The sequence below is a fragment of the Lynx canadensis genome, chromosome D4 (assembly GCF_007474595.2).
Source record: "Lynx canadensis isolate LIC74 chromosome D4, mLynCan4.pri.v2, whole genome shotgun sequence".
In the NCBI taxonomy this organism is placed as follows: Eukaryota; Metazoa; Chordata; class Mammalia; order Carnivora; family Felidae; genus Lynx; species Lynx canadensis.
In genome coordinates this window covers 93,051,669-93,063,538 of record NC_044315.2, presented here as the reverse complement: position 1 = coordinate 93,063,538, position 11,870 = coordinate 93,051,669, and the positions used below count along the sequence as shown (strand labels likewise).

Here is an 11,870-nt window from a genome sequence, read left to right as displayed (position 1 = left end):
AGCCACGCACGCCGGGAACCTCTCCGTATCCGTCCACACAGCCTCTGCTCTCTTTTATTTTATTTTTAATTTTTATTTTTTTTAAGTTTATTTTTGAGACAGATAGAGACAGGGAGAGACAGAGCGTGAATGGGGGAGGGGCAGAGAGAGGGAGGCACAGAATCTGAAACAGGCTCCGGGCTCTGAGCTGTCAGCACAGAGCCTGACGCGGGGCTCGAGCCCACGAACCGCGAGATCATGACCTGGACCGAAGTCGGACGCTTCACCGACCGAGCCACCCAGGCGCCCCACCTCTGCTCTCTTTGAGAACATTTCACCTTTTATTCTCTTCTGTCTTTACTGAATTTTTAAAAATTGTGGTAAGATAAATGCAGCACAGAAACGGCCGTCTTAACCACTTTTAAGGACACAGTTCGGGGGCGTCAGACGCACTCACACTGTCGTGCAGCCGTCCCCCCCCCCCCCCCCGTCCGTCCCCAGAACGTGTTCGTCTTCCCAGGCTGGACTCTGTCCCGTTACACGCGGACCCTCCCCTCCTCCCCCAGCCCCACCCTCCCGCTCTCGGTGTCCGTGGCTCCGACTCCTCCAGGGCCTCCTGTGAGCGTCCACTCCTACAGGACGTGTCCCTGTGACGGGCTGACGTCACTCAGCACGGTGCCCTCCAGGTTCGCCCACGTGGTAGCCGGTGCCGCGATTCCCCTCCTTTTTGAGGCTGACGTTCCGTGGTGTGGCCGGAGCACGTGGCAGCTTCCGCCTCTTGGTTTTGTAAATCACGCTGCCGTGAACGTGGGTGTGTAAGTCTCCCTTCAGATCCTGCTTTCGGTTCTGGGCGCGCACAGCGGCGGGACCGCGGGGTCACTCGGCGATTCCATGTCACATTTTCGGAGGCGCTCTGCTCTGTTTTTTTTTTAAATATATGAAATTTATTGTCAAATTGGTTTCCATACAACACCCAGTGCTCATCCCAGCAGGTGCCCTCCTCGATACCCCTCACCCACCCTCCCCTCCCTCCCACCCCCCATCAGCCCTCAGTTTGTTCTCGGTTTTTGAGAGTCTCTGATGCTTTGGCCCTCTCCCACTCTAACCTCTTTTTTTTTCCCTTCGCCTCCCCCATGGGTTCCTGTTAAGGTTCTGCTCTGTTTTACAGCTACGTATTGGTCCAGGAGGCTTTGTGGCAGCGCCCTGCTGCTGGGCAGACGGGGGTCTCCAATCTTTTGCAGTTGGAAACACACTTTGGGGAGTGGGCCTAGGGGTCTACCCGAAGGATACATCTCTCGGAGTCCCCGTGTCTCCACATCACACGTGGCCGGTCCCCTGGACCGGCGCCTGCCCCGGGCATTCCCTTACTCTTTGTTCTTTGCCGTCTGATGGGCAGCAGATGGCCCTGTGTCAGCTTTTATGCGCCCTTACGGGGCTCGCCCTGTAAGGACAAGGGCCAGGGGCATCCTGGGACATGTCAACGTGCCTTTTGCGCTTCCTCCCCAACACGGGGCTCAAACTCACAACCCTGATATCAAGACCTGAGCCGAGATCAAGAGTCGGACGCTTAACCAACTGAGTCACCCAGGCGCCCCTGCCTGTTCGTATCTTTGGCATATTTTTCTGTTAGGTGTATTTTTACCGGTTTGTAAGAACCCTTGAGTGTTCGGGATGTTAGCCTCTCATCTGTGATAAAAATTAGTTGCAAATATATTTCCCAGTTTGTAATTTTTCTTGTAACATTGAGATGGGTTGTTTCTGTTTGTTTTATTTTTTTAATTTTAATTTTTTAAAGTTTATTTACTTATTTTGAGAGGGAGAGAAATTGTGAGTGGGGAGGGCCAGAGAGAGAGAGAGAGATGGAGAGAGAGAGAATCCCAAGTGGGTTCCACGCTGTCAGCACAGAGCCTGACACGGGGCTCGATCCCACAAACCATGAGATCATGACCTGAGCTGAAATCTGGAGTGGACCCTTAACCGCCTGAGTCCCCGGCCGCCCCAAGACCCACTGCCTGTCTGTTGTGTCGGTTCACTTTAGGGACTGAGTGGCCCCTTGTGATGCTGGGGCTCCTCACCCAAAATTGCAGAGGGCCCAGCGTCTGTCTGAGGCTCATTTTGCGCCCTCGCGCCCCCACCACCCTGGGGAGGGAGCTGATCTGCACTTGGCTCTCGTGTAGCTCATTCCCGAGCCAGGCTGGATGCGCTGGAGAGCGAGGTTTCTGGGTAACGGGGGCCGTCAGAGGAAGCCAGGGTCCCCTCTGCGACACGCTGGCGGCAGGCCGGGCCCCGGCGGCAGGACCCTTGTGTCCTGTGGTCCCGACTCTGGACCCTGAGCTGAGGACGGACGGTCTCTTTTCCGGGCTGGAGAGGTGTGACGTGGGCCCGGTGTTGCTGCGGAGACAGAACTCTGGATGGGTGTTTGAGAACCCCTGTAAGGCGACAGCCTCCGCGGTGTCCCACGGGGTGCAGGGCAGCGTGGGGATGGGCTCGCTCGCCTGGCCAGCACTGCGGGAAGGGCAGGGGATCGGTCACCCCCAGACTCCCTCTGTGGTGTGCAGGGGGATGGCCCTCTGCCCCCATGGGGACAGGACCGGGGGAGTGTGACCCCGGATGAGCTGGGACAGGCCCTCGCCAGCTGGCCATCCGTCACCGGGGACCCGGGGACCACGGGGCTCTGGGGCTCTGAGCTTGCCGGGGGGCCTCTCGTGTCTCCCAGCCCTGGGCGGGTCAGACTGCCGGGTGCTGGGCACCGACTTCAGGGACTACGCCATCGTCTTCACCCAGCTGGAGTTCAAGGACGAGGCCTTCAGCACCGGGAGCTATACAGTAAGTGGAGGAGACCCCGGGCCCGCCCACAAACTCCCCGCCGGCCGCGGCCACGCTGTGCGGGAAGCACATCGTCCCAGGGTCCGGGGCTAGAGAGAGGGGTCCGCCGCCCGGGCTGGCCCCTGTGCTCCCAGGGACCCGGCGCCTCGCCATGGCCCTCTCTGCCTGGGGCCTCATCCCTGCACTCCCCCTGCTGCAAAAGGGGCAGCTGGGGCGGGGGGCACAGGTGTGAGGGTCCCCTCCTGCCCCGCAGGTCGCACGGAGCTGGCCAGCCAGGAGGCCGTGCGCCTCTTCACCAGGTGGAGCAGGGCCCTGGGCTTCCTGTCCCAGCAGCAGGCCGCGCTGCAGCGGGACCGTGAGTGTCCCCCGGGGCCGCCCCCCATGCCCAAGTGTCCCCCGGGGCCGCCCCCATGCCCAAGAACCGGCTCACTTCCGCTCGTCTCGGGGAGCCTCCCGGCCTCAGTGAGTCAGGCACGACTAGGGAGGGTGAGTTCTTCAAGGAGTCACCCGCTCCCTGCCCGAAGTCAGGCCGAGAGGGGAGGCCCCGTCTCGGGTGAGGCTGTGGGCCCGACCTCACGGCTCCCCTTGTCCCCCCAGTCACCTGTGCGCACAAGGCCTTCCAGGTAAGCTGGCTTCCCGAGCATCACCCCGTGTCCTACACCCCAGTGCTCTGCAGCCATGAGGGGCTGGGGACCCGGGTGGAGGCAGACGCCCCTCGAACCTGGGGTCCTCCAGTGCTCTTCCTGGTTTTCAGTGAATGCTTCGCCTCCAGTGGGGACAGTGCCCACCGTGTCCGGGCGAGGCCGGCCAGGCGCTGGCAACCTGCTCAGCCACCCGGGTGCTGGGTGCTGGGTGCTGGGTGCTGGGCAGGTGCTCCCAGGGACTCTTGCTGCGTTTCCAAATAAAGCGATTCCACAAACCGCTGTAGTTACCTCTCACTCATGTGCTGGGCTGGGCTCGGTGTCGAGGGCGGACAGAGACGGACGGGGCGCCGCTCTCGTGGGCTTGGGCCACACAGGGAGAGGATAGGGTGTGGTGGGCACACCCCGGCTGAACCACACGGCACAGAGAGCCAGCTCGGGGGCAAGAGGGCCGGCCTGCACTTATGTCCCTCAGCAGAGTCCCTGTGGGTGGGGGGACCCGCACACACGGGTCTTGGCTGGGGAGTGGGGGCTGGGCCGGAGGCAGCCGCTCCCCAGGGAGGGATCACATAGCCCCGGGCCGATGGGAAGTTCGTCTGCCTGAGTGAGAGCAGGCCTGCGGTTCGAGTTCGGACAGGGTGCTGGGCCGACGAGGTGGGCACTGGTGCCCACCGGGGTGCTGGGCTGGGGCACCTCAGTGTCCGGGGCAGGGCTCTGGGGCAAGGCCAGGGGCCCAGGATTGCAGAGGCCTGGCCTGTGGTCTGGTGGGGCCCTGCCTGAGGTCCTGGCAGAAACTGGGGTGGGGGCTGCCCATCCCTCACGGCGAGGTGGGGTGCACGCCAGGAAGGCGGCAGGCGGGCACATACAGGAGAGCTGCACGCACACGCTCACGCACCCCATGTGCCTGTGCACACACACCGGCTGCCCCCTCTGTCAGCACCTGCTCAGGACAGACTGCCCGTCAGCACCTGCTCAGGGCGACCCTGCGGTCAGGTCCTCCTTCTCACACGCAGATAACCTTATGAAGTGACTCATAGTGACACTAGCTGTCTGTTGTCTCTCTTCCAGGGGTGGGGAGCTAGTGTGAGAGGCCCAGGGCTCCCACTGTGAGGAGGGACGGCTCCAGGGGACACGTGGTGACCTGAGGTCTGGGGGGAGTGACCTCGGGAACACGATGGCTTTGTCTGATGCCTCCCAGGCAGGCGGCACCGACCAGACTGAGCACCTGGGCCGGCCCTCTGTGCCCGGGGCAGGAGAGGGCCCGCAGCCCCCCGGCCTCCCCATCGGCCCACCCCAGGCCGGCTCAAGGCTCCGGGTTGGTTGGACGGCCACGGCAGGGTCGGTGGGTGGGGAGATTTAAACTCAGTGCCCTGGTGGCCGAAGAAGGAGGCTGAAGATGGGACCGGGGAGGCTGGTGCCCACGCTGGTCCTGGCGCTCGTGCTGGCCACGGGGTCCCGGCCACAGGAACAGCTGCCCAGGGAGGCCCACAGCCTCAACTGGAACAAGGTAAAGCCGTAGGCCTGCTGTCCCCCGAGCCAGGCACCCAGGCCGTGGGGGCCAGGGATTGTCCGGGTGTGGGCAGCTGGAAGATCGCTCCCTAAAAATCTTCCAAGGGCCTTCCCGGGGCTGGCAGGAGTCTCCGGCTAGGCCCCTGCCGGCCCAGTGGGACTGCCCCCCCGGCCTCTCCCAGAGCAGCTGCCGGCCATGGGGGGTGGGTAGGGCGCAGTGCCCCAGGCAGGCGCACCCAGAGATGCTAGGTGGGCAGAGGTGGAATCGGCAGGACGTGTTCTGGAACGAGGAGCTGGCTGGCAGGTGGAACCCTCCAGCGGGGGTGGCTGTGGACACAGGCTGAACTGTGGCGGTGTCTGGGGCGGTGGGTTTGCGGCAGGAAATCGGAGGGATGGGGCCCCCCCGGAGGCCCTGCACGGGAAGGAAGTTACAGCACACGGTTCCCACTGCCCAGCCCCCGCACCCCCGGACAGTCTGGCGTCTGCCCACCAGGGCCCCTAACCAGGGGCCGTGCAGGTCCGGGGGGGCTGGACGCGGGCTGGGTGTCTGGGAGGCATCCCTTGTCCGGTGGGTTCCGGGAGCCTGGCTGGGAGCCTGGGAAGCAGCGCCTTCCTCAGCACCTCTGCACAGTTTTCAGGGTTCTGGTACGTTCTGGCTGTTGCCTCCGATGGCCAGGGGTTCTTGCCTGGCAGACACACGAGGAAGCTGGGGGCATCCACGGTGAAGGTTCACAAAGTGGGCCGGCTGAAGGTGGTCCTGGCCTTTAGCCGGTGAGTGGAGCAGGGTGCGGGGCCCAGCGCAGCCTCCCCAGGGCCCTGGCCACGGCAGCCTGGGGCATCTTCCCGTCCGGGTGGGGGTGCCGGAGCCGGATCACCGGGAAAGCCTAGAGTGACGGTCCCCGCAGCCCTGAAACCCGTCACTTCCTGCCCCTAAAATTCAAAAGCCTGATTTGGGGAGAAGACCCCACGCTACACGGGGTCACTCAGCAGGCACTGGGTGTTCGAAGTGTTTCCCTTAAGCTGTGGACCGGGAAAATTCCAGAAGTGGGCGTCCCGCCTTGTCCCCCTAGGTCACAGGGGTGCCAGTCATACACGTTAATTCTTCGGAAAGATGGGAAGAAGGCTGTGTTCAGGAACACACGTGCGTATGATAGCCCGGGGCCGGGAGAGGGAGGCCGGGGATGGCAGTGCCCCCCGGCTTAATCACCCAGATGCGGGACAGGGTGCCTCTGCCGGCGCCGTCCCCGGCCGCCCCTCCGTCCTGGGGAACGTGGCGGGGGCGGGATGGGCGCCCGGCACACGGGGTGGTCAGGTGGGCCGTGGCCCCGGGGGGAGCAGGGGGCTCTCGACCCCTCCCGCACGCCCCTGCCTTGCTTCTCTCCCACCCAGTGAAGGGGGTGGAGGGTTTCCACGTGCTGTCCACGGACTACAGCTTCGGCGTGGTCTACCTGCGCCTGGGCCGCGCCGGCCGGACCGCCAAGATGCTACTGTTCTTAAGTGAGTGACATCTAGGGGAGGGGGTGTGCGGGGGCAGGTAAGGGGGGGGCGCAGGGGCACAGGCTCAGAGGGAGGCCTCTGCCGCAGCTCGGGCTCCGCGACAGGGCGCCCGCGACCGACACGGATCCTCACAGCTCAGGGCGCGGACCCGATGGAGGGCCGGGGTCTGCAGGCGGCCGCCGTCTCGCCGCGTCAGGTGCTGGGGAGGGGGCTCCGGTCCCTTCCTCTTCTTACCGGGGCACCGATCCTGTCACGAGGACCCCGGCTAACCCTGCGCACCCCCGGAGGCCCCAACCCCTCGCACTGTCGCGCTGGGGCTTTGGTGTATGAATCTGGGAGGACACGGGCAGTCCATACCGTGGGTCGCAGCCCTTGCAGGGCAGGCTGGCGGCAGGTGGCAGGGGGCAGGTGGGTGGGCGGAGCCTGGAGACCACGTGGGCAGGTCTCTGAGGTGGCTGCTGCAGGGGTGAGCGGGGGAGGCCAGTGCAGGGGGGAGCCCGGAGGAGGAGAGGCCAGGAGTGGGGCTGGCCATCCACGGGAGGCTCAGGCCCTGGCGCTGAGGGCAGGATGGGGGGAGTTGGGGGCAGGGCAGGTGGAGGTGGTGAAGGGAAGGCAGATGGGGAGAGGTTCTGTGCCGGGCGGGGGCGGTACGGAAGGGAGTGGGGTCGGGAAAGGACCCCTCCAGGCACGGGGCACGCGGGGCACGCAGGGCACGCACAGGGTGGGCAGGGGGGGGGGAAGGGCTGCAGCCAGAGGGATTGGGTGAGCAGACGGGGCTACCCGAGCCGGTCTCCAGGGCCTCGCTGGGGACACCCGCCCGCCTCGGGGCACAGAGGGGACAGAAGGACATTTCCCCATCACCTGTCTGCTGCGCCTCCCGTGGCAGCGCCCTCGCGTCTCTGTCCTGCGAGGGCCTGGAGGTGTCCGTGGGGGTCGGGGTGCAGCCCACGCGGCCAGAACTGGTAACTGACGTGACTGTGCTTCCGGCCGCAGGCAGACGGGACACGTCCAGCTTCCCGAGCATGAAAAGATTCGTAGACATAGGTGAGACTTTGGAGCTCGCCGACGGTGTGACCGTTCTTCCGGAAGACGGTAACACGCGGTCGAGAGCCCTCCCCCCCACCCCCCACTGTCCAGGTCCGCTCCACGCCTGGCCCCCTCCGCCCTGTTAGGGTCGGCTCACCCGGGGCAGAGAGGAGGGGTGACAGCGGTCTCTTCCAAGCCCCGTGGGAGGTGCTCCCCTTCCCCGGCCCTGTCCTGCATCAGCACCAGGCTCGTCCTGCCGACGGGCGTGGGCAGGGGGCACCGGGCAGCCCGTCTGGTCTGGCCTCTGTGGCCGTGGCTGGAGGACCAGGGCAGTGTCCCACACCAGCACACGAGACACCGGGGAGAGAAAGGGAATGCTCGTGGGCAGACCGGCCCCCACCGGGCAGTGCCCCCTCAGCGCCCCTCTCCCTCCACAGCCACCTGTGCGCACACCATCCTGCCCTGAGGGCCACCACCTTTACTTTGGGGCTCGCTCGTGGTCCTCCGAGACCCCAGGAGCGTTCTTCGCGATTCCGGGAGTTCTCATCCCGCGGCTTGCTGAGAGGTGTCTGGTGACCCCAGGCCGCTGATGGGGTGAAGTCCAAGGGCCGTGGCTCTAGTCCAAGAGGGATCCTTGATGATCCTCAGGAGCTGGGGATAGGGGGGCACGTGCTGGCCGGCAGGGAGAGTCCAGTCCTGGCCCGTCAGCTCGTGCCCTCCAGGTTCCGCGGCCGAGAGGGGCTGTCACCTCCTGTCTGCTGGGAAATAGACCTCAGACCGGTCCAGTGTAATCCTTGCCGTGTGTCTTCTCTGCAGTGAGTCTGTGCACCGCTCCCTGGGCTCCCCGACACCCCACACTTCCCCAGAAAGCAGCCCACTCCTTCAGGAAACACGTATAAGCACCCGTGACACGCCAGGCACGTGCTCGCTGCTGGCGAGAGGGCAGTGAGCAAAATAGGCAATAGCTTATTAGAAGTTGGGGACTATCAGCCTCCGAGAGAGAGGGCCTCGAGCGTCCTAGATGCCTTCTGTACAGCTGCACAAGGACTATGCACACCATAATTCTTCCAGAGTCTCCACAAAGACATTACCCGAATGAGGTGCCTGCAGGAAGAGCTCTTGACCACCTCACACTTTCTGTGCCAGTCTCCCGGCTCGGCTCGGCTGGGAGCCTCAGCCCCACGGTCACCCAGGAGGCCAGGGCTGCAGCCTCAGCTGAGGCTCGACCGGGGCAGGGTCCGCCTCCAAGACCGCGACCGGGCACGTGCTCTTGGCAGGATTCGGCTGGCACTGGGGGGTCTCGGGACTTCTGTGTCTCAGCCCGGAGCCTCTGCAGGTTCTTGGCACTGGGCCTCCTGGGGCAGCTCATGTTATCTGCTCTTGCTTCGTCAGAGAGAGACACACACACTGACACACACACTGACACAGAGACAGAGAATGGACCCGGGAGAAAAGGAACCCGGAGACACCACAGGCTTTCATGACCCAGCTTGGAAGCGACACCCATCGTTATATTCTCTTCCTCAGAACCGGTCACACGGGACTTCCACCGGGGAGGGGAGGGGATGTCATGAGGATACAAGAGGCCGTGTTAGTAAAAGAGGGCACATGTCGGAGACAGAGACCCTTGTTTGTGCTGTGACACCACAGCCTGATGCCAGCGGGGACACGGCCGGTCCTCCCGTGGCCCAAACAGAAACCGGGAGATGCAGAAGGCCGGACGGTCACACCACAGAGGGGAGAACATCCCTCACGACCCAGGGCCAGAAGGTTCACAGGCCTCTGGCCAAATAATGCTCCAAAGCCAGTGCGTTCCCCGGGATGGAGGCCAGACCCGTCCCAGTCCAAGGGGAGGCGACCCCCACGGGAGCAAGCGTCAGAGATGCGGGTCGTCCCGGGGAGGGACTCGGGCAAGTGAAACCCGAGGGACGCAGCGCTGGTCACCTTCAGACGGGCAGGTTTCTGGTCTCGGGACCGGCAGCCCAGGTGACAATGTGAGGAAGCAGAGGCCCCAGCCGATCCCCAGCAAGAAGTCCTCGTCCTGCAGGGGACCGGCTGGCCCAGTACTGGGAGAGCCCACAGAGCCCAGAGTCGGCCCTTCCCCAGCCCCATGTGGGGCCCCAGGCAGGTTGGTCAGCTCTGCTCCCCTGAGATCAGTGCGGGGGGGCCCTCGGAGGGTGGTGAGATCCCCCAGGAGGAGGGACCCCGAGCCCCAGGACGCCAAGATGCACGCCTGCGGGTAGAATAATCCAAAGTTAAGGAGATGGGCTTCCTGACCCAGCTCATCTTACTAGTGACCCAGGCTGTGCTATTAGCCTCGGTGCCCCCATCTGTGACATGGGGACGTAACGGGCCTTCTGGATGGGTTGGCGCATTCCCTGAGACATGAGGTGGAATCGTGGCCTGGTGCCTGGAGGACATAAAGGGCCACCTGGAAGGCTGTCCCAGAGTCCCCCAGGGCACAGGATTCCGGAAGCCCCTCCTTGGCCCCTGCCCGCTGTCCCCCTCCTGGGAACACTCAGCGTTGTTTGCGGAGGAGGTGGAGACGATCCAGGAGGTCAGCAGGTCCCACGTGGAGGAAGGTCAGCGCTGGAGGGACAGAAGGACGTGTCCCGTGCCCCCTTCCAGGGCCCGAGCTGTGACACCCTCTGACCGGACCTCTGACCTGACCTGGTGTGGACCCCGCCTCTGTGGGGCTGGCGGGGGACGAATGGGGAATGAGGGCTCCGGGTACACGGGGACCCTTGGGGACCGAGATATTTTGCAACAAAATTCTGTGCCGTGGTTCACAGCGTCGTGAGCATACCCCGTGCTCAGGAATTGCACAACGTAAAACAAATAAAATTTTTATTGAAGATTAATGTGGATTTTAAACATACCATGAACAAATAATGTACCACCTAAAAAGTAGAGGAGACAAAGGATAAGGGAGAAGAGGAAGAGTCATTCTGGTGGAGGGGCCGGGGACTGGGACTGGAGCAACAATTAGAAATACAATAAACACCCCTCGAAGGCCTTTGAGCCCTTGATTTGTGGCCGGAATCCATAGGGGAACAAGGGCGGTGGCAGGAACAGTGTCAGGAACAGAAGCAGGAACCAGCTGACTCTGCTCAGGTGCCCGCTGTCCCCGCACAGGTCCCAGGTCACCTGCTGGCTCTCCGGCCCCTGCAGGAGTCGCTCCAGACGCCACCCCTGCCCGCAGAGACGCCGAGGCCCCCGATGCCCTTGGGTCGGGCTCTGGAGCCGCACCGGCTTCCGCTCCTGCCCCGGACTCTTGAGAAGGAAACAGAGTGATGGTTGCAGCGGCTCCGAGGCCTCAGGGTGAGAGGAGGGAAGGTCCCCGCCCCACCCAGCGCCGGCCTCTCCAGGGGCTTTGCAGACACACAATTCACCCCAGAGCCTCCCGAGAAGCCACGGCCAGGAACCCACACCAGGACCTCTGCGCCCTCCAGGCCACAGCCCGGGGCTCTCAGTCTCTGCTCCTGGCCCCACACCACCCCCAGGGGCTCCTCCCTGGGTGGCCCAGCACCGCTCGGGCCCCGTGAACACACATCTCCCACCCCAGCCTTCTCACCCTCGGGCTCTGCCTCCGGGGGTTCCGGGGGCTCTGGGGGCTCTGGGTCCTGATCCCAGGACCCGTGAACCAGGACCCTGTCTGGGGGCCGGGGCGGTGAAGGAGGCCTTCCCAGGTCATCTCCAGGCTCTGCTTCACAAGAACTCTGTGCGGCCACTCTCTCTCTGGGTCCAGGGTGGCCCTCTTGGGCGACGGGGCACACGCACAACCCTGTAGGGTGGGTGAATCGGGATTCCGCCAATCGTTTCCCGATTTCATCGGTTGATTTCTGTAAAGACAGTGACCCGCGGATGGCCCGGAGACATCACAGCCTGCCCGGCCATCCTCAGTGTCCTTCCTCCCTCTCCCCCTGCGGCTCCCAGATTGGACACAGACCTGAGTGTGCACAGCCCTGCGCCTGAGACACAGTGACATCCACCTACAGGCTCGGGATGAACATCGGGGACAAGAGGGCCACCCCAGCACACCCTGTCCCTCCCATCCAGCCTTGACCGGGGTGTGAGCCTGACCTGCCGACCAGGCATCTGACCCCTTCATCAGCCTGCCCCTGCTCAGGTGGGCCCTCCACACACGACCCCTCTTTCCACACAGACACACACAGACACACACACACGTACAACACACACACACACACACACACACACACACACGGGAGAGGACCTGGGCCGCACAGGTCAGATCAGAGCGGTGTCGGGCTGGACTGGCTGTCTCGGGGTCTCCCTGTGTTACCTTTGGGTCCCTGCGAGCTGGAGACCTGAGGCATCCTGTGCACGACCTGACCCACTGTCTCCAGGGTCGGGAAGGGTCGAGGCCACGGG

The 11,870-nt window shown here is 64.0% G+C and overlaps 1 protein-coding gene across 1 annotated transcript; it reads left to right on the top strand.

Moving 5' to 3' along the window:
* The first annotated feature begins 4,779 nt into the window (after positions 1-4,779).
* Positions 4,780-8,269, top strand: LCN10 (lipocalin 10). The gene is made up of 6 exons (XM_030294207.1): positions 4,780-4,953; positions 5,587-5,726; positions 6,026-6,096; positions 6,345-6,452; positions 7,446-7,496; positions 7,916-8,269. The coding sequence occupies exons 1-6, from the start codon at positions 4,843-4,845 to the stop codon at positions 7,942-7,944; spliced, it is 510 nt and encodes a 169-aa protein (XP_030150067.1). The 5' UTR covers positions 4,780-4,842; the 3' UTR covers positions 7,945-8,269.
* The last annotated feature ends 3,601 nt before the right edge of the window (positions 8,270-11,870 follow it).